Source organism: Mytilus californianus, unplaced genomic scaffold, assembly GCF_021869535.1.
Source record: "Mytilus californianus isolate M0D057914Y unplaced genomic scaffold, xbMytCali1.0.p SCAF_43, whole genome shotgun sequence".
Classification (NCBI taxonomy): domain Eukaryota; kingdom Metazoa; phylum Mollusca; class Bivalvia; order Mytilida; family Mytilidae; genus Mytilus; species Mytilus californianus.
Genome location: NW_026262694.1, coordinates 1,051,908 through 1,076,170, shown reverse-complemented (window position 1 = coordinate 1,076,170; position 24,263 = coordinate 1,051,908). Strand labels below are relative to the sequence as shown.

Genomic DNA, 24,263 nt, shown 5'->3' with positions numbered 1-24,263 from the left:
ATGGCCGCCACAAAATATCAAAATATCCCTTGTATTAGTTCAAATTTGTCATCTTAGTAGTGCTTGGTGCTTCGAACAATATAAGCTATGGACCCAAATTGAAATTTCAATATGGCAGTATTTTCCAAGATGGCCGCCATAAGTTATCAAAATCAACAAATATCCCTTATAGGTTATAAAGTGTTTTGTTTTGACGTACCTTCAGTAAAACTAAGTACCCTATAATAAAAAGCGTATGCCACTTTTATAACCTAAAGGCAAACTTTAAAAGATTTTGTGAGGAAAGTATAGAAAATCGTTACTACGGCACCATTCTTGCAGAATAGTAGCCTATAACGAGGGATTACGTATAGACACTAGCATAATTTCAAAATGTAAGCTAGACTTAATTAGAATGTATACTTCTCGACTCTAAAAGTGTTCTTCATGATCAACTGAAAGAGAACATAGTAATCATCTAAAAAATTGCAGTAATGTCAGGCTTGGCAGGCCATTTACAAAGCAGGTACTTGCTTCTTCTGTTTACTGATTATTTTGGTGTTACAATTAACAAGCAAGCGCTATAACCTGTTTAACAACGATACCTGAAAAATCTGCACATGCAGGTAGTTCAAAAAGATACGATGTAGGCTATAATTAGACAATTGTCTAACCAGAAATAAATGTTTGCCGACCTGGTATAATTAGACAATTGTCTAAACAGAAATAAATGTATGCCGACCTGGTATAATTAGACAATTGTGCAACTCTATCCTTACATGGTATAATTAAGTTAACAAAATGATTACGCAGACTACTTGAAGCAGTTTATAATGAAAACATTAAATATGTCTTGACAGCATTCCACGCATGTAGAGCCAAGATAAATGGTCACCCGCCTTTATACATCTGTCCGTATTGACCAATGTTTGAGGAAGGGATCAAATCTGTAACAACCATTCTACATTCCATGAAAAGAATCCAAATATGTGTTTTTTTTTTCCGAGACATGTATCAATTACCATAATGATCAATCTTTTTTTTTCCTTTTGCAAAATTGGAACAGCGGAACTGGGCACACATATTTCTAGCAGAACAAACAAATAGTTTTGTTTCAAGTCTTCATATTCATGATATAGAAATGATATCGAACCTTATGTGATTAGTTAGAAAACAGTGGGTGAACAAATATTAAAGAAAACATAGTACTTCATGAATAGCAGATTATTTTTTAAAGGCCATTATGCATCATCAACAAAACACTCCCATGAGGTTACAATCGGTGTACTTCTCATTCCTATGCAAAGATCCTAACTTAATTTTTACTTGGGGACGAGACCCTTGTAAGAACTATGTAACATTCAAAGAATGAATTTATTAGAGGGAAATTGAGAGTCCACTGAACCACAACTGGTCTGTAACATTAAATATTGAACTTGACATGCTGATGTGAAATCATTAAGAGAATGTTCCTTCTGGGTGTATTGAGATTCCATTATACAGCTTATTTATTGGTTCTTTGAATATTTTTTCCAAATTATCGCTTCCAGTACCCGTGCGCGATATAATGTCATTTAACCATACAGTTTAAGTGTTGCAAACGTAATTTAAAAATGGTACACGTAGATCAAGCCAATGAGTAGAATTACACACTTGTAAAAGGAGAAGGAAGGGCAATCCAATTGACCATCAAATCCGCACATCTACGGCATTTAATGGTGTTTTGTCTAGGAACGGCCTTAGTAATTAACAAGTTTCAATCCACCTTTGAATTAGTATAACGTCATCAGAAAAACCCAAATGATGTTCTTCATCAGGAACGGTTTAGAAGCAAACACACACCATTCTCAAAGCATGTGAAAGCTTGAGGCTGGGGAATGTTTCGGCCTTTTATCAAGAATGCTACTTTGAGTAAATGTGGATAGTATATACACTATTGGACATTTATCACAAAGGTATCAACATTTTGTAATGAGCTAATAAAATGTGATTGGCAAAAATAAAACGGATGTCACAGTAGATGGAAATGCTCGCGGACAATGATGTTATATACGGTGCTGTTTAAAGGGTAGTGGAGAGTGGGGCAAAAACTGCATGTGTTGTCTTTGAGAAACATGTTGAAAACTACATCGATAATATGTTCTGTTTAGATCATAAAAAAGAGGGATAAGATACTTAGGTACTCAAACATCATTAATAAAACAAAACAGATAAGAATATGGATAAAAAAAAAACGCAAGATTAGACTAACATCAGTCAGGAATCAAAACACACAAATCTAACAATTAAGCAACACCAACTCCACTAAAAAACGGGAATGATTGAAAGACTGGTCAGCAGTCCCTTTTCAACAAAAAGTAAAATAACAAAAATACCGAACTCCGAGGAAAATCAAAAGCTCAAACACATCAAACGATTGGATAACAACTGTCATATTCCAGACTTGGTACATGCATTTTCTTATGTAGAAAATGGTGGTTAAAACCTAGCTTTATAGCTAGCTAAACCTCTCACTTGCATGACAGTCGCATGAAATTCCGTTATATTGACAGCGATGTGTGAACAAAACAAACAGACATAATAGGTAAAAATGTCAAAAATGTCAACATGTTACATCAGAGTGGGTTCATAGCTTACATTGACTACCAATTATATATCTTCAATTGTGCAAAGCTTCATGCTTTAATCACCAAACCCACAATTCTTCTAAAAATATACAAGAATCAGCTGGACTACATATGATAAACGTTGACTTGTCAAAAGTAGCAATAAACTGCAAGGCCATAATTATTGCTTTAATTTCTGCAGTAAAGAATGATGTTGCAGGAGGCAAGCGGAGAGTTGCAGCTCTTTAATATCGGAAATGTCATTGCTATTGTAACAATGGTATTTATTTAACCACTGTTAACATTTGTCGTGTATTACGTTCAATCACAAATACACTTGCACAAAGAAGATATAGATACAATGTAGTTTTTTCTTCTCTTTTGAAGATGTTTTAAATAAGGTACGCACTCTTCCTTTTCTAACATTTGCATTATCATCTATAGTATTTTTCCAGTAAATCCTATATCTACTAATTCAAATATGTTCAACCTTTTCAACGACAAATTTTGTTTATATCAACATAAAAACATCTTAAAATATATACAATACTAGAATACCGAAAGAACTCATTACATTTGTGAGTGTCCATACTTGTGAACAGGGCTTGTTTAAACAAATAACCCTCTTCTAAATTAGTAAGTCTTTGTAAAACTTTTAAATTTAACAAATAAGGTCAATGTGCAATAGAGTACGCCCTAGCCTTTCCATAACAGTTAAATTGCATGATTTTTTTACTAACACCGAGAATGTTTTTGTAGAACTTTTAACTTAAGTTTTCGGAATCAAATTTACTAATTGTTTTTCTATTTTAAAAAAGACTGTCTGTTTAGCGTTTTAAAATTTGAAAGTACTATTTCTCCAGTTTCTGAGCTATATGATACAATCGGCGTTATCGTGTGGTCAAAGATATGTAAACAACTATCAATGTTCGGGATATTTTCACCGAAAGTACTTTATAACTTGAAGAACGCCTTTAACCCCTTTTGATACAAATCATATCGAGCCCTATAAAAATTCTCCTAGAAACAGAAAAAACACCCAAATATTTATAATTTCTAACATTTTCAATGGGGTCACCATCAAAACAAAAGTTACATTTAATTAGTGTACAACCTTTGTTAAAAATTACAATTTTTTTATTTTTCCATAATTACATACGATCATCAGTTGACCCCGAGAAGATCGACATTTCCAGAAAATTAGAATTATAGATGAAGTGTATAGGAAAAAAATAAGATTTGGACATTTGTTATTCATTATTCTTTGTCGTATCGTTGAATACCACTTTATTTTCTCATTGAACTTTTTATTATATGTTTCTCACCCACACACTATCGTTTATATCTGCACCTTCGACAAGACAATTTCTGACTTTTTCCAAATTCCCGGCTGCAGCTGCCTCACCCAGACCCTGTAAGAAAAAACATGTATATTCCATTTGACCAGTATTCTCAATTCTAAATAACAATGGTTTTGTACTTTAGTATCAAGTATGTCATTTAGATGTCTTTGTAAAATACAAATGCAATAGTTGACGATATGCTATCTAGTCTTTGTGTATAACATGTATAAATATATTAGAATACATAACAGTAGAGCATTTCTGATGATTTGATTTTCATCTTGACCTATATTGCATCATATTGATTATTGCCTTATATACTTCGTCTTAAAAGTTTGGTACGCACCAGAGAGATTCGGAGTAACACGACATGTGCATGCAATCGGATCGCAGATAAACAAAATGGCGGAAATGTAAATTGCACCCTGCTGCAGGCATCAGAGTTGCAGGAATTGGATGACAAATCATATATGTTGCTGAAATAGTTGGTACTATGTTAGTACTCGCAAACTCGTTCATTATGATATACTGATTGGGACAATATATCTCATTATTAATGCAATAGCTCTATAATATAAAAAACAAAAATTTTCAAGAAAAAAAAAAAGATGAAAGCGGGTATAAACATTATTCGTATTTAGAAGTTCAATTGCATTTTGGTTTAAAAGTGTCATCATGTACACACTAACCATATATCAACTGATTTTAATTAATAACAAGTGACAGGCAGATGTTTCTCTAGTGCAATTAACTGCGTACTCCTGAAGGCATAATTATCCTTCAATTCAGTCTTTCCTCTTTCATATCATCAAAACACAAATATCAAAACACGTATAAGTAAAGCATATATACATAAATAAGTTAGGTACTAACATTCGACTAGATTGTTACCTTACATTATTAACAACACATTCAGAACTTGTATGTCTAAAGAAATATACAAAGGCGACTGAGCATCCAAATTGTAGATTATAAAATATACTGTATGTTGGTAATAAACATACCTCTCTCCATATTTCATAATATTCCATGTAGGTTTGACAAAGTTATTGATGTCTAGAAAAAAGTTAACATCAGACTAAATCTGAATGTTATCTGTAAAAAAACTAAGTTCATTTATCAGTAAAATACAGAAAAATGAAAACTAAAAAGTTTCGCTTGTTTCTGTCTTGTAGTGATAAACAAGCTTCCGGGTAAATTTAATAAAATTCCATGAAGGTTTGACAAAGTTATTGAAAAACTTTAATCACACACTGAACCTAAATGTTGACGCCGCAGACACTGACGACGGAATCGAAGATCGCCATGTCTCGCTTTCGCGTAATAAATGTCGCACGCTCGACAAAAAATTAACAATAATTGGATCCAAAGTAAAAGCGTTATTTCTGAATAATTTATCGTATTATTTGCGATACACATAAGCCCGATAAAAGACTTTAAACGTGATGTTCGAACGATCCACAATGTTTAAGGAATGTCAGATATGTTGTTGATCTCCGTTAGTGAGAATGATCTGCCCGAGTCACGTTTAACCTTGGATTCGTTTAAATTTACAGCAAGACAGTTAAAGAATTGTCACAGTTTTCATAGTTGGGAAACCTCGTTATTTTAGATATATCAACATATTAAAAAAAAAGCAATTATATAGTTGACCTTCAGACTGAATATGTTTTGAAAGTTCTAAAAACGGAGCTGTTTGTTATATTAAGTCCTGGAATATAATAACGGTAGCAAAATTGTCTAATGCTGATTGTTAATACACGGAAAAGAAGGATACTCGTCAATGAAGATAAGACAAATACAACAAAATGTATCTAATGATATTTTTGTCAAACAACAATTTACAGTCCGTCTTTCACACAGTCTGATGAATCTCGGTCAGTAACCGAAAGCCAACATAATTTACCTGAAAACTGATTTTCAGTTCTGAATTGAAAACAACACATTATTTATTTCATGCGTCCGAAGCGCTTTTCTGATTTACCTTCATCAAAACCGAATACTTGAAAGCCAAGGATGTATAAGAATCGAAACTGTGGAAGAGTTATATGACATAAAAGGACATACAAGGATAGCCAAATCCATCTTTGTTATCTTTGCCTGAGGGAGTTGATACCTTAGTTTCTTTATAATTTTAAAATTTTTAACGGACACTTTTAGAAAAAGTTTGATATAAATCATGCTAGTACCGAATTAAATGTAACAGGTGCAATAAAGAAAAATCAGCAGGTAAGGCCAGACGTAGCTGATTAAGAGTAATAATACGTATTATCATACTTCACGTACAAATGCAATATTTTGATTGGCTTATACGAGGGTGTTTATTTACTCTATTATATGGTAAATACTCTATTACCCTTCACGGAGACGCTTGATCAAGTGTGCGCTTTATTAAATACGATTCTATCCTATGGCAAATGCTCTATCTCCCTTCACGGAGACGCTTGATCAAGTGTGCGCTTTATTAAAAACGGATGGTTGTTATGCTCAATACGTCATAGTTTATTACTTTGAATTTAGAATTTAATCGACAGTTATAACAGAACATTCAGTATAATAAATTAAATAACACATATCTGAGAGGGTGATAAAGCAGATTGTTGCCCCTCGAAAAGACATTGTCAACCTTGGCTTCGCCTCAGCTGACAATGTTTTCTCGGGGTAACAATCTGCTCTATCACCCTCTCAGCTATGTGTTATTTATATAATGAAGAATCTGGTATATCACAGGTAAAGTCACGTACTTGACAGGAAGAAAACAAATGCTATTTTAACTACGTATGTCATGTATGTGAAGGAAGCGGAAGGTTCGATATTTGTTATTTGAGATTTTAAAAGAATTGTATTCTTTAAAGTACAACATTTTATGGACAGATATGTATTTAATAATTATAGCCAGAACGGACATATCAATTTTGGAATACTATTCAAAATAAAGACTACCAGGCACGGCTTAAAAGACAGTTAGATCTTCGTTATCAATTATTTCAGTTATCTTTTCTTATAGAACATGTTTTTTTTATTTTCATTCGATAAAAAAAAATGTGTATGTAAAACAATATATATTTGCATGAGATTATATTATAATTTTTTTCTTTTTTCTTTTGAAAAGGAGTCCTACAAATTAATTTCAAATATCTCGACATGTGTTTGCAGCATTTTACAATCAAAGAATACTTCAGACACCCGATTTACCCTAAAACGTTTTTCAACCGACATAATTATTTAAACAAAACAATATCAAACCAGAACAATGACTCACCATAATCAGTCTCACAAATCAACACGTATACGGACGTGAAAGAAACTTCTGTTCACTGATGATACAAACTGTTGTATATAATTCCTTATTGAAGGAATTCAATATTTTGGTCGACAAATTGAAAAGTTAGTACCTTGAACCATATGCCAATAAAAAATCAGCACTATTTGCATATGTTACCTTCGAGTTTCCTTTAATCTTGACGTATCCATATTGATTATCTATATCTTACACACAACTCGTCAAAAATACAAGTTTTATACTTTGTTATGCCAGACACGAGTCTCATCAGTAATGATTCGAAACAGACGGAATGCCAAGTAGCGTTTAATTAAATCTTTGCCTAACAGTAAAATATCATCAGCCTTTCGAATAATTCAACGTTTCATAAATAGTTAATTTACCAACATATGGATATAGTACTATTGGATGATAGGTCAAAACAACTGAGCTTGTGATACCCTCGGTTAAGAAACGTCCATCAGCAGTGGCATCGACCCAGTGGTTATACAATGTCATCAAAGATACAAGGTGTGTTACTTGGTACGTCAGTAGCATGTTTCGTCTACACGCGTCAAAACAAAAAAGGCAGCCAGCAAAAATACAAAAACAAAACAAACAAAAACAAACTTGGGTGCAAGTCACTAGACAGAAAACAAAAGTCTGTACAATAAGAACTGTAAAGAAAAATCAGGATAAATTCATAATATCCGTAATGGTAAACATTACACGCTGCATTGCTGACCGCGTTCACTTTTCTTCTACTTGATTCGATATCAGAGTAGGATAAAATGCAGTATGTATAATTCTTTGATACCACTTGCTTAAGCGTACCATAATACCTGCGTGATCAAGACTTGTTAAGGAAACCGAGTGTTGAAGTTGTGCCAAAGGATAGAAACATACATTAACAAATAGATACGACATATGCACTGATAAATACAAAAATCTCATAATATGGACAGAAAAGTGGATTGCAATCTAAAAGCGTTAAGTTACATCTAGTGTTCATAAAGTACAACATGTATCTATTCCACAAGTGACACCCATTGTGTTGCTGACGAGTTATAGTCTCATGATAAGTCACATTTGGTTTTAATCATAAATTTTTCAATTTACATACCGTATACCGGGTTCTTTTCGCGGGTGTAAAATATCGAGATTTAGGGGCAACAAAGTATACGAAAAATATAAGCGGTTGTTAATTTGGCGGATTCTAAATTCCCAATTAAATATTTTGGCAGACACTGAATTGGTTGCTCTTAAAAAGTTGTAAAAGGTGACAGGAAGAAAACAGTGAAACATGTCTTTGCTGAATGACGTCTTATTTATTGATCATATTCAGTTACAGTTAATCAATAGAATATCGTTAACTTAGATATTTGTCACAGGTGTACAAACTTCTTTTTAATGTTAGTATGATTAGTTACGAAATTGAGTGGACCTTTGATGTACTAATTAGGTTATACAATTATCATGAGTGACTTACAACTCTTATATCATGTATATAATTTTACACTTATTAATCAGAGTACCTTACTCGCTTATATTATTTGACAGTAAATCAAAACGGTATGCATATACATTTTTTTATTAGCACTCATGACGTCTTTTTATAAAATACATGTATATACAGTGCCCTTTGGCACTATTGTTGTTCAAACAAACACATACTGTTATTGACCTGCCGACCGGAATAACATTGATCATTCACAAAACGATATATAACAATCAGAATGTACCAAATGTATGCATATATTTTCGCGATTTTCATTTATCCGCCAAAATAAGCGAAAATAAACGCCCCGCGAAAAAAAAACCCTGCTATACGGCAAATGGTCTCATTAGGACTAAATGGTGGCTTTGATGTAATTTCTGCTGAAATATGTCTGGAAATTTGACACAAGGATCATGTCCCCCCACCCCCCTCCCAAACTTATTTTCCATATTTTTTTTATGAACGTATTGTTGGGATCAACTGTGCAAAGTTTAAGAAAAATCTATCATATTTTATTCACACCCCAGTACTATTTTGGAGGTACGATAACTATTTTTCAATTTTCAACCCAGATGCAACCATCTATCCATGCAAGACGAGCAATGTTTGTTAAAGTGTACAAAAGAGAACGAAATTTATGGAGACTGCCTTCAAAGATTATTGCAATCAATGTTGGAATCACTAAAACTAATAACTAAAAAAAAAAAAAATAGAATTGAAGTCCTATGGAAGTTGCATATAGAAGATATGTTAATTGTGACAAATTACAATTGTAGAAATGGTTTTGTCCATGCTTTACCATGCATGCTATGAAAACTTTATATGTTTTGTGGGAGGCTCTATTTTGAATTAAATATGCAAAATATACATATGAAAATGGCAGGGAACTGGATATTGCAGCTGCCTATCCCTACCATATATGACTAAAGTGCCCCCCCCTTCCACAACACACACATAAACTGAAACCAGAAGATAGTTAACCATGTGGTAATACTAACCATCACAGCCTAACTACTGAACTGGATACGCAAATGCTTACATTAATCTATGCCTGTTCCATGTACTCAATGTCTTATTTACACCATATCACATGGTGGTACTCCTCAGAAAGGAGATATATTGAGAACACACAAATAGCTAAGTTCTTGTTTTACCACAGTTGCCCACAAAGTCAGTTTGGTAAATAACAATTCTATATGCTATTTGTTTATCTACAAATGATACTTAAAATAATCCTATGAGGTTTTAATTAATTCTTACAAATGGAAATACCAAGCGACATGTTGATGACATTTGAAATAGAGTAATCATGGCTTAGTCCGTGTTTTACCATGGGAAACCCCTAAAATCAACTTTTGTTTCTGCAAATCGTACCTAATTATCCTCCCAAATTTTATCAAATTCCCTTGGAAACCTAAACAGATATGTTGATATCAAACTTCTCAATTCATACAAATTGCCTTTTTTCTGAATTGTTACTTTTGGTCTGTTTCCATGGTAAGTCAGTCATCAAAAATAAATTATTTTTCTTATATTGCCGGTGACCCCCAATAATTTTTATCCAAATATATAAGTTAGAGGCATTAATCTTTTCAGTATGAAAAAATAAGCAACTTCTGTCATTTTTTTGCTGTGGATATTCAATCAAAGAGGTTTTATGTCCATTTTACCTATATATCCATTGAGAAATTAGCCTATTTGTACTCATTTTCAGAGGTCAAAAAATCTCTTGGATGACCAGTGACCCCCAAATTTTATTCAAATTTTATAAAATTTAGACATCAAGCTTTTCAGTATGAAAAAAAGAGCAACTTCTGTCATTTTTTGTTTGCTGTGAATATTCAATCAAAGATATTTTATGTCCATTTTTCCTAAATATCCACTGAGAAATTAGCCTATTTGCACTCATTTTCAGAGGTAAAAAAATCTCTTGGATGGCCGGTGACCCCCAATTTTTGTTTGCATTTTTTAGATTACCATGCTTCAAAGTTTAAGTTTACAAAGTATAAGAAAATTCTGTCATTTTTTTATATACCCCTGAACTACCTTAAATCATGTACATTCAAGTAAATTCATCTTCAGTAACACGCTGGACTGTTTAATGTTTCAATCGTGTACCGTTTAATATTGTTTTACCTTCATTACCAACAAACGCTCTGACGACGCGATAGGTACTCCTTGGAACAATTGCGGACAAAACTCAATTCCGGAAAAGTATAAATGCCGCGTATTTGAAACGATGGACTTTATACAATGGTTTTGTTTGTATTAACTTATATCGGAGATATATTTTTTTCGTTTATTCATTAAATATATATGTTTGCAACTTTGATCATTGTAAAAATAAAAAAATAAATAATTTGTTTTCACAACAGTATTTTCCAAGATCAGTCGGGAGTTTGCTTTTAGATGTGCATTTTTTTTTATTATATTGTTGGTGAATTTAATTCAATTAAAGTTAACATGGGATACATTTGTGAGAATAATTGTAGAGTCTCGCCTGTGATTGCAGTTATCAGTGTAAAAGTGAAATGTTGACTGCCAAAATTTAGGCTATCTCAGATCATGGCATCCATTGTTAAAATACAAAAAAAGAAAAGAAAAGCGATATCGAAATGTTCTTTACAAATGCTATTTCTTGAACTTGAAAAAAACTGGTGTCCAGGTTTCACAGCATTTCATAAAGCACCCTAATACCCCCATCCCTCACTCACCCCCAACCCCCACCCCCCTTCCACCCCACACCCCCCAACCCCCTCCCCTCTGCCCTATGTAGTAAAACGTAAACTGAAAAAACAAAGTCCATTTATCAGTAAATTTCGAACTTAAAAATAAAGTTTAAAACTGTGCTAGATATTATCTCATATATATCAATAACAGAGCTAATCTGCCAAATAATAAAAAGATATGAAGGTTGGAGACTATGTCATAATGTTAACGGTAAAAAAGTCTTCATCCGTTAAATAATTTTTTTTTTTTTTTTCAAAATTTGGCTATCGTTCTGTCCCAAGTTTCTTAAAACTCGGCTTTTCGAATTGTGCAACACCTACCTGAATCCAGTCATATTCGTATTTGTCTGAATATTTGCCTGGATTACAGTTGACCTGCATTAACATCATTAAAGTAGTCATATAGTCTGCATTTTTTAGACAATGTTTTTCAGCAGACATCACTTTCAAAGTCAGTGTGAAAAATCCTTTACTTTTGTAAATGTTTGAAGTGGCAGAAATTGACGCCACGCGATTATGGGTAATGGAAAAGAGAAATGTATGGAAGAATCACACAACTAAGCTAGGCTCTCAGAAAATATAAATTGTTTGCTGCACTATAAAACACCCCCGCAACTGATTCGGTTGTTCTTTTTAAATTATATTTTCTACTCCACTGATCCAGCAAAATTTACACTGCTCAAGAGTTTCATTTAATACACTGAAACTATGTGGTCAATATTCAAGTGAAATTTATATTGCAACTAATTTTTACAGTTTGTTCTATGCTGTGTTGCACTACTGTCCCAGGTTTGAGCACACACAAATATATTTAACCCTACCACATTCTTTATGTGCCTGTCCCAAGTCACGAGCTTTTGGTTCAGTGGTTGTCGTTGTTTAATGTCCGTCTTTTTTTTTAATTGTATCACATTTTCCAGGTAGGGGCCTTTAATAGCTGATTATACAGTATGGGTTTTTCTCATTTTACAGTGGTTTGAATATAGCAAAGTGCTCTCAACCAATGAAAATGTAGGATTTGATGTCTCTAAATTGTGAAGAATGAATGTGAATCATGTTCTTAGTAAAGGGGTTATCCTATTATTTGGGTCTTTTTACAGTTCAAAACAAAATGTTTATATACATGATTTACAACTGCCCTGAAGCACAATTATCAGATTGAAAGAATTTGGTGCAGTATAATTTGTACCTTTAATGTTATTATGAATATATTAATAACTTCAAATTACTAAAAACAAATAACAATATCAAAGCAATGCAAAAAAAAAAGAAAGAAACAAGTTTTAAAATAAAATAATAACCTAAATCTTTAGCTTTCAAAAACTCTGATTACTGGACCAGTAGTTGGGAAGAATACTTATTTCCAATATTCTGATAAAATGAAAAAAAGAAGAAGAAAGAACGGAAATTTGATTTCAGTTTTGAATATATTTAAAACTTTTAAAGGCATTTTATTAGAACATTTCCCTGACATATTAAAATAGTATTTGATTTAAAAAGTCGGAACAAAATATTGACTGTGAAATACAATTAGTCGTCACACAAATGCATTTATTGATTTAAACTGTAAATTAAAAAAGGATAGATCCACACTAAATTATTACATGATTTACATTTATACTCACAATCAGGAAACATATACAATTCCTACCTTTTCTTTGTACTGTTGTGCCACCTAATGTCTATAACGCATTTTTTTTAAAAATATTTCCCAAATACTAGTAATAAGAAAGTCCTTACATCTGACACTAAAACTAACCCATCAATGAAATGCTGAAAAATGAAGTCATGCATCGATTATAAACATTACACCGGCAATATAACTAATTCTTGAATACAACCAATTAAGAGATCATTTGATCCTTGAGCACTTTACAATATCTAAGTTTGTAAGATAAATTAAATCTACAATGTATATTTAGCAACTACACACCTTGACCAACTTAACAATAACACCTTTGTCTTTATAATATTTTTTTAGAGATCCTTTCAATCATATCACCTCATTATTTTTATGCCCAACCAATATCAATAAAAAAGTACAATGTGGACATACTATAAGCAGGACTAAGCGGTATGGGTTTTACTCGTTGTTGCAGGCCGTACGGTGAACTACAGTTGATTTAAAATTTCTGTGTCATTTGGTCTCTTGTGGAGAGTTGACACATTGGCAATCATACATGTTTTTCTTATTTTTATAAGAAATGCAGTTCATTATGTGACATATATGTCATCAAAGTGTTCATACAAGGAAGGGGGTTGAAAATTGATATGAAATGTGTATCTTGTATTAAGATATTTGATACAACATATACATGATATACCATTTTACTCCATCAAGAAAGAAAATCCATGGATTTATATTTCAAAGACCTTCACTCTTGGTCTCAAATTTTCTAAAGAAAATAAACAAACAAACACTGTTTTTCTGAATCCTTGATCATAAACAAATATTAATGCAATTTTTTCGACAATGAAGTATTTATCATAATAACAGATGAATTGAGTCACAATACCTACAGTTGGGTGCAGACCAAGTATTACATAAAGTAAACGCACGTTAGCCGCGTGCACATATTTCGTTAGTTAACTTCAAATTTCGCGTTTACTAGTAAACGCACGTTTACTAGTAAACGCGCGTTTATTATAATTACGTTAACGCGGTCAAAATGGAAATTTCTAATGTCTACCCGAGTAAACGCGCGTTTACTCTGTGTCCGTTTAGTCAGTAGTAAACGGGCGTTAACTTCAGATTTCACAAGTTTACTTTTACGTGCACTTAAAAGTAAACGGGCGTTTACTACAGATTTCACAAGTGTATATTTACCTACACTTGAAAGTAAACGCGCGTTTTCTTTTCGCGTTAACTGATTGTGTAAATTATGAAATACACTTCCAATTTTGTTCGTGTACATTCGTACATTTATTTTGTTTTTATTTTATTAAAACGACTTTTATCTTAATATTTTACGTATATGTGTTTAAAACCAAAACAATTCAAAAACACTTTTAATTCGAATTATTAACTTTTATTAATTGCAAAAAAAAAAAATCAGTTCCAATAACTTTAAGTAGCGGATTTTCAATATTTTCTTTTTAAAACTTACATGTACAAATATCGACTTACAAAAATATTTCCACTATGACGGAAACGTCGGAAAATGCATATAAACCCTTTCTAGAAACTTGAACATTATCTGATCGTACCAACTCATCTCTAACGTCTGTAATGATTTTGCCAGATTCTTCAGTTAACTGGAGAAATTTTAAGCAGACAATCAAGTTAACTTAGTCGTTGGTAGACTAGACCTATGTCTGCTTTTTTTTTTAGGAATATTGCAGACCTATCGGCAAGTCTTCTCCAGACCAGACCTATGGACAAATTACTATACTCGTTAGACTCTGTATAGATATTAAACACATTAACACATTCTTTTTCATTTCATATTATTATACACATTAACAATTGGCTATAAAATTACACACTTTTGATCGACAAATATACATGCAGCTATCATAAAAGAAAGGTTATCCAACGCATCGGAAAACTATTTTTATATGATGGGATATAAACATCATGGTTTACGTTGCTTCGTTCCCCATTTTTAACAGTCCCTTCCTAAATTTAACTCTCTGCATTTAATATATGAACTTTGCATCGTAATTCACCTTGTTTGCCTTTGATTTACGATTCTGTTTTTGCCAAATGTTCAAACGAAAATTGTACAGTGAAGGGTTATTAATAAGGTGTTGTATAGTTATGTACCTGTAACCATCTCGTCAATTTAGAAAGACTTGTCATCCCGATTATAAATGATATCTAGGACGTCCGAAAAAAAAATACTCGTTCTGAACATGAATGAAATATTTGCCCCATGGACGTTTAGCTACAAACAAAATCAAACAACCGACATGATATACGAACATTATACTATTCCAAGAAGAGAACTTATCATACTTTTCATTGTAAAGTACAAATCAAATCAGTCATGTCAGTCTTGGATGATGCCGTTAAATAGTTTCGTTTTAAATACAAAACATCCCAAACTACTGATTTTAGTGACGGTTCATTATAATGGATACAGAGAGGAAAAATATAAGATTTACCTACTAAAGTTCAAATATGGTCAGTTTTGGTTGATGCGGACAATTAATTTTGTTATACGAGTCAGCCTGAGGTATCAAAACTACCGAAATTTGTTTACGATCCAATATTTTGAATAAAAAGAGGACACGCTGGCACTCTAAATTGATGCAAACAACATTTTGTAGTCATGGTTTTCCAATATTGCTGTCATTTGTATTATACAACTCATCCTGACATAAACATATTACTGATTTACAATGCGGCTATATAGATTTACATAATAAAGTGCAAATGTGGTCAGTTTTGGTTCATGCAGTCAAATAATTTTGTAACGTGTTTTTTTGCTTATCAAAGATTAAAAAATCCAATAGCCCGACGCCCAGGACTGGAGCATTTACGCCTCGGGTAATCAAAACTTGGAACCCCATATACCCGACGGACTAGTAACAAAAACTATTGGTGTTTCCAAAATAGAAAGTGGAAAATCCCTTTATCACTGTTCTATCTTAGCCAATCAGATTCAATTACGTCATCCGGAATTCCAAGAATTTCAACTGATATTGTACATGTTTTAAAAATAGAACAAATAACTCTGGGTGGCCGGTAATATGTATTGATCGCAATTCCCATACTTTCAATATCGATTTCTTGGACAGCTGTTGAGCACGTAACCATGCAACAATAATGTAAACATGATAGAGTACATGTATTGAGCATAGTGGTGTTAGTGCATGTGTGAAAACTTACCACAATTTAAACTGTTAAAGGAGGGTATATGAATGCTCTTGATCGTCAAGCGTCAAACATTTATTTTTCGCTACTGTTAGCGTCGAATGAGCCTTCATTTTTTGTCCTCATATCTCATGTTGTAGCTACTTGGTATCAAATGGAATAAAATGTATATCTTCAACGTTATTTAAACACATATTCGTTACGTGGGGTGCCCCATTCCTACCCTCCTGTAACTCTGGAATGACACGGGCATTTTTTTCAAAAATAAAAATCTTGATGTTGTGATCAAATTACATAAAATTTAAGTTATCTTACAAAGTGCTGACAGACAGATAGACATTGGTAGACAATTAATATGTCCTGTCTTCGACAAGCGTATAAAAAGTCATGTGTTTGAAAATTTGGTAACAGGAACCATATCTATTGACATCATTTTGGAACAACAATCACTCTACAATAAAAGAAGAATGTCTGAGGACACGAATGCCCCCGCTCAAGCTTTGCAATTTTCCAAGTTAAACAGGGGCATAACTCCAGAACGGTACATGACTCAGAACCAAAACTCTATCTGCTTGTTGTGATTCTTAGCATTGTGTACGAGTTACATCAGATTTGCATGAGTGCGGAAACTAAAATTGGGCTTAACAGACAGTCAGCGGTAACACTTAATGCCCCCGTTGCCTTGTGCGGGGCATATAAAAAATATCCACATATATTTGCAATTCCTGTATCTCAAGTAATTAGTATGTTTTTAGGGAACAATGTTAACCTTTACTAAGATTATGAAAAACTCCAAGCACCTTTAAACATTTATAAAAAAGTACTACATTTTTTAAACCATTTAACAAAAAATTTACGCACAAATTTTATATTTCATTGTAAAGACCAAAACTAATTTCCGCTGCAAGGTGCTTTCTATTCTGCAACTTCTGCAAACCACAAGCATCTTTCCGACGGCAAGCGTCTTCTGATTGGTTGATATACAAAAAGAGGCGGGTTCCTTCAAGCTGACAAATCTCGGCAAGAAAGACAGCCATTGCAACCGTTTACAATATAATTAAGGCACAAACATACATATTCGCGTTTCAGTAAATAAATCACACTCGTTTTTATTTCAAATGCATGTATGCAATTTGTTATTATACATTTTAATCGATGAACGCAGCTTACTGGCTCTCTGTCATTAATGAATATATGAATATTTAATGCGGTCCTTGCAGGGTTACCTCCCCCTGACCAAATCTGATCGAAATTGCCTTAACTTTACTGCGCAAAACCAATGTTAAGTAAAATCTGAATTCGGAATACTATATAAATATGATTTTAATGAAGCAATGATATCGTTTCATGCTAAATACGAATAATATTATTTTCAGTTACTATAATATAATTACTTGATTTAGAGAGTCTTTGTCCATCTCCTACCTGTAAAAGAAAATACAACATTACTGTGTGTGTGAAATATTTTCAGAAAACCGTTTTGTTAGAGACGTACTTTAACATAAAGACCGGTTGACCCAAAAGACTAGTCTTAACTGTTAGCATACACGACGCTGTAGGAAAGATGAAGAGCATTGCAAACAAAAATATCTTAACGGTGTGCAAGACCTTACATAGACCTTCCATGCCTTAAAGTAAGGCACCTTAGTATGTTGAATGTTTTGTTCAGTTCGAATATAATCTCATCATAGATACAATGATTTAAATGTTCTACACCAGACACGTCGACAAAAGACTCATCAGTGACGCTCGAATACACAAAATTAAAAAGGCCAGACAGAGTACACAGTTGAAGAGCATTGAGGACATATAATTAACAGTTTGAACTGATATTTCATGTCAGCACATGAGTATAACTGATTACTGGGCTGGTGATATACTCGGGGACGAAATGTAAAAAAGCATTTGCATCAGCCCAGTTCTGTTAAAAATTTCCAAAGATACCATAACTTCTTAACCAACTAATCCTACTTTTTTCTCAGAAAGAATGGCCAACTTAGATAAACATATCTTATTAAATAATTGTAAGGATGTTCGCTAGTCTTGTTTTTTATTTTTTTTTTTTGGTATTCGAAATCCTCTGGTTTCATCTATGTAGTGTCATCAACAATTTTTCATGTAACACCTACTTTTCTTTTCATAATATTATTATATAAAAAAAATTATAGTTTAGATAATTTCATAAAATCTTTGCTATTTTATTTTATAGTTTTTTGAAAGACAAATATGCTTATGTTGAATGTATGAAAGATATATGAAAAATTTAGAGCAAATTATTTCCCGACAAATTGGCAATGGCTTATATCGCATGCAAGGATATGGATCTTTCATTTTCTTCTGCTTTTTTGTTCCCTTATTTATATACTATCAATGTATAACTGTCTTTTTAAAGCTTGTTATATTGAAACAGAGCAGCGAACATTCTTAAGGAAGTGGAAAATATACTTTTAAGACAATAACCCTTATTCAAACAAATTTAAGATAACAATGCTTGGTTTGTTTATTGACCATACATTCGTTACGTGTTGTTGACGTCAATCAACAATCGGTACTCGTATGGGGAACAACTATGCTTTTATTCTTGTTGACTTCTTTTTGGACAATCCATGGCTAACCAATGTGAGTTAGACCAATAACACTTCATCTAATGTGGTCACGTCATTTGTTAATCATTTATACATACTTTGTTTTATATATCACTGTGTTATTATTGCAAACTGTATTCCTCATTCACGGGGCCGTGATATTATTGTATTACTAGTACTTCTTTCAACATAACATTAATTGTAACATAGTTCCAAAGCTTATTTCAATATGTTCACCGTTAAACAGAATATCCTTACTCATCAAATTTGACTTCTCAAAGTATATTGACCTGAAAAACACGACAGTGCCATCCGTGGAGCAACAACTACTAACCCTGCATTTTTTTGGTGGGTAAATGTTGCTCTATCTTTTAGTTTTGTTCTGTCTAGTGTGTTTTACCTATTTTCTGCCACTGTGTTTTCTATAGGCCTTTGGGTTTTGATTTTCCTATGGTATTTTCACTTTTTACCAAGAACGATATTGTCTAAATTGCGTTAATAAAAATGTAATATGTAAACTATACTAGCGATATCAACCGGATGTGATTTTATCAAATTAAAAAAAATCTACTCCGAAATCTTCAATAATAAATTATAACCATTTTATCCTAATACTAAACTTTTGATTATTCAGCTCCCTACCTTTCTATTCTTCCTTTCCAATTACAATATAGGTTGTATCGTTTAATGAAACAATGCGATTTTATACATAATTTGGAATCGTAGGCGCAAGTTCTTTATCAAAATGGCATAAACATTATTACTTTGTGAAGAACCATAACAAATACTCCAAATATCATATTGTCTGAACACTGGACTTTTTAATCATGACATTAATTTTGTAAAAAGCAAAATGTTTCCAGTGGGTACTATATGTGCAAATCTTCTGATCGACTTTTTAATGTACTTATTTGAAACAAAATTCATACAAAATTTTCACTAACAATGCCTCTTGGCAAGGTTATTAGATTTGCATATATATCAGTAACTTGAAATAAATTTCAACACCCAAACAAAAAGCTCTGTTTAATAGCATACAGTTCTCTATTAGATTGATAGATAGTTTTAGTTTTCACATTACTCTAGTATTATCATCCCATTGCAGTAAAAAAACAAATCGTCAAAAGTATCAGACATTTACTAGTGTACGTCAGACGTGCGTTTCATCTACAAACAAATCATCATTTAACATTACAAAGGGACAAACAAAAAAGTGATTTTGAACAGCATACCATCTGTTACCTCGTAAAGTGTTTGCACTTGTCAATAACGTTACGCGCGTGTTTGTACAAAATACACGACCTCATTAACAGGAATATGCTCCTACCGCAAAATAATTCCCCTGTACGTAATATAACTCGCGGTCATCAACACGAATGAGTTAATCAATTCGATGTGAATGTATGTCACCTTATACAAAAGATATGTTTTGCTGTCTGCTAACCGCATCGACGTACTCGTTCTTGCTCTGTTGAGAGTTTAAGCGGTTCTCGCATATGTTAAGCCCTGTACATTCGGGACCGTAGGGACTGTAGGTTTGCACAATGTTTATTCGTTATTCCATCAGTACTACCGCTATTCCGAATGTGAGTGAGTCAATCTATATGGTATCTTTTCCGACCTTTTTATTGTATTGCTATATTCTATTGATAAGGTTTTTGTTTAGAGTCAAATAATGAGGATTTACAGAAAGAGTTAGATTTTAGTTCCAAATGACTGATTTTAAAGAGGTTGTGGACATAGAAGATAGAAAACTATTTTTACACATTTTCTTGTAGTTTTTGAACCGACTGATTAGGTGTTTGGCGATCATATATGAGAAAATGTTTAGTTTGGTTCCGTTTTAAAGATTGTTGCAAAAGTTATGTTTTTAACATAGGAAAAAGTTGAATCACAACAATATTGATCTCCGAGGAAAATTCAAAAACGGAAATTGCATTAGAATATCACAAATGTGTCAAAGATCAAACAGTAATAAACTTTAAACACACAGCAACATATACACTTTTTTCGAGAACTAACAGTTATCGGTTCAATCACGCTTTTCATATGAATACCCCGCCTAATTCTAATTCTTTCCAGAATTGTTTTATCCAATACGGATCTCGACAAAATAGAAGAGACAGATAACTCATTGTTTCTACAGAACAAAACACTGATGAATTTAAAAGGAGAGCTATAATCAGTAGTTTTGAAACAGAGGTAAACAAATATTCAACGCCCATAATTTTGTATTTCGCTACAATGTTTAATATGTTACCACTGAAACCATGAACAAACAATATAAAAGTTATTGAGAGATGTATTATGAATAAAAAAAACAATGACAGTTAAGGTAGATGGGGGTTTGAATTAAAATCCATAGAATATTTTAATGATTTGTCGAAATGTAGTTTACATCATTGTTTTTTTCTCAAAAATATATTAAAAAGTTCAACCGGGCTTTTTTTCCCGCTACAAACCCAATTTTGTGCGATAAAAAGAAAACTAAACAATAGAATGTTTAGATAAAATATGAGAAGATAGCTGTAATAATATGCTATCAGATAATAACAAGAACAAATGGGGTCATCAGACTCGTTTTTCTTGCTACATGATAAAATAGGTAAATCCATAACACATTCTATTATAAAAGTTACTTTATCTAGGTTATCTCCCAATCATAGGCAAGCATACATATTAAGTATTTCGATTGCATAGTAAACTAAACACTGTGATTGTGGTGCATATTTTAAGACTATTTGTATTTCGTCTTGTGTGTAAATTTTTATGCAATAATCATAAATAGTTTCTTACATACGGCGCGACATGCGAAAACCCCCCCTTTTTTTTACAAAAAAACTCAATATTTCTAAAATAAAATTTTGAATCAAAACCAAAAAGTATACAGATCTTAAGATTAATATAACTAAGAAGTGTGTAAAAGTTTAAGCAATAATCATAAATCTTTTTTGAGATAAGGCGCGACATGTGAAAAAAAAACACATACCTGTTTTAGTTACTTAGTCCCGTAACTCAAAAAGTTTTAATCTTATTTTCACCAAAAAGTATACAGATCGTTTGACCATCATAAAAAACAACTATGTACAGTTTCATGAAATTTGGATAAGTCGTTCTCAAGTTACGGTGCGACATGTTTACGCTGGTAAGACAGACGGAGAGACGGACAGACGGACAGACGACAATCGTATACTATAATACGTCCCATCAAAATGTTGACGGGCGTATAAAAATGACCTATTTCCCTCACACTTGAAGCCATTCGACAACACAATTACCAAAGTGATTGGTAACTTTACCGCCGATTATCAAATTATTACAATTACCTTTTTACGGCAATCTGAAAAATAATTATCTGTCAAAATCTAAACGCGTTATGAGTTCAAGATGAAAAGCAGAGTGTTGACAAATATGGGAAAAGTAAGAGACCACTGAATTAATAAAACAAATGCATAGAAACCATCAAACCATTAAAATGCTTTCGCTAAAAGGTTTCACCAGATTAGTTTCGCCTGAATTAAGTGTTTGCACAAAGTTGGATAAAGGCGACCTCTAACAATGTTCTTGATACATTGATTTTGATTGTACCACTTGTAACAGAAACATTGAACTGGTACAAAAACAAACGGCAACATACATAGAAACGGACTATTTGATAACAACTGCCATATTCCTGACTTGGTACAGGACATTATAAGAAACAAATGGTGGGTTGAACATGGTTTTATTGCTCGCCAAACCTCCCGCTTATATGGCACTGTTAAAAATACCGCTAAAATGACAACATTATGTGACAGGAATACAGTACAAATAAATGCAAGAACATTCAGGACAGAGAACTACATAAATAAATAAAAGTACATTTTTACATGTAAACCACAGAATAACAACGAACACCTAAAATTAATTTACGACAGAATATAAATACAGCACAATAGAATATATCAACGCCACAAAAAGTGACGTCCTAGGTAAAATTCTAAAAAAAGAATAAAAAATTGGGATTAAGTTTGTAATGGTGTTATTTGATGTATTTTCTAACCATTACACGAATATTATTAAAGAATTGTGTTAGTAATGGTGTAATTATTTGTATGTTATAACCATGTCGGTTTGTTTCTTCTAAATCAAATAATCAAACTGTGTAAAAACAAATAAATCCTGTGCAAATAGTTGCTTTAAACTAAAAACCACATAACTGAACTAAGTGATTAATATCTTTACTTTTACATGCATATAGAAAAAAAAGAATGAATTAAAACCACAAACGATAAGATATAAAACAACATCCAACCAGAATTACAAATGAAACATCATACCTATATACATGAATGTTGGAATAAACACAATGAAATAGTTCCGTCTTTATCTCCATTAAATCTATTGAAACATCGGAACTATAATCCTATCATGATAATCCATTTTTTTTTCTTCATTTTAGTATAAATTGCAGGTTGTTACAAGAATATATCCGTCTAAATATATCATTAATGTAATTAGAAGTCAAGAAAAATCATTTACAACATTTTTACTTGCAAACATTCACTTTTGCACACCGAGTTATTTCCAATATCCCTTTAAACAATGCATTCAAATTGTTTTAATAAAGATAATAACTTTTATCTCCCCGTCATCGATAATATAACACCATTATTGCACAATGAAATGACATATATAGACAATCAAAAACAATATGTCTATTATAAGTGTAATATTACCTTAAATATTGTAAAGTTAAGAAATGTTTCCTTCTTATATAAACTAAAATGAAATAAAAACTTACCTCACACTTTTATTTTCTAACTCATCTTTAAAAACTTGCTTTATGACTAACTATGTCTATGTAAGATTATTTTGTTAAATTCAATGTCGATCGATAAAAAGTTAAATCACAAAAATACTGAACTCCGAGGAAAATTCAAAACGGAAAGTCCCTAATCAAATGGCACAATCAAAAGCACAAACACATAAAACGAATGGACAACAGCTGTCATATTCCTGACTTGGTACAGGCAATAGATGTATGTACAAATCAAACTTTTGAAGTAACTTGCACCGTATGTGTGTAAAACTTTTAACTTGACCAAAAGACGACAGCAGATTTAAAATACATATTTATACTTTGTTACAGATAAGTAAATGTCTTTGTTAATTAAAATACTAGATCCTATAATTGGTGTGTTTATACGTGAATTGTCTTATGATTTAAAACCTGTTGTGTAGCAGGTCAAATGTGTTATGATAGATAAACTCGTGCAGATTGTATTAGTATTTAAAATACTAGATCCTATAAATGGTGTGTTCATGCTTGAGTTATGTAATGATTTAAAACCTGATGTATAGCAGGTCATATTTGTTATTGTAGAGAAACGCGTTCGGAGATTGTATTAGTCATTAGAATGCCGCACAACCAACAACTATTTATTGTTTCATCAGTGTTAT

The 24,263-nt window shown here is 32.3% G+C and overlaps 1 protein-coding gene across 1 annotated transcript in view; it reads right to left on the bottom strand.

Annotated features, from left to right (window-relative positions):
* Positions 1-23,900, bottom strand: part of LOC127699885 (uncharacterized) — a 46,376-nt gene extending 22,476 nt beyond the window's left edge. The window contains exons 1-3 of the mRNA XM_052203290.1: positions 23,605-23,900; positions 17,631-17,661; positions 3,911-3,997 (exon numbers count right to left, since the gene is read on the bottom strand). Of these exons, the coding sequence (XP_052059250.1) occupies positions 3,911-3,997; positions 17,631-17,654 (111 nt within the window). The 5' untranslated portion in view covers positions 17,655-17,661; positions 23,605-23,900. The remainder of the gene's footprint in view (positions 1-3,910; positions 3,998-17,630; positions 17,662-23,604) is intronic.
* Between the last annotated feature and the right edge of the window lie 363 nt (positions 23,901-24,263).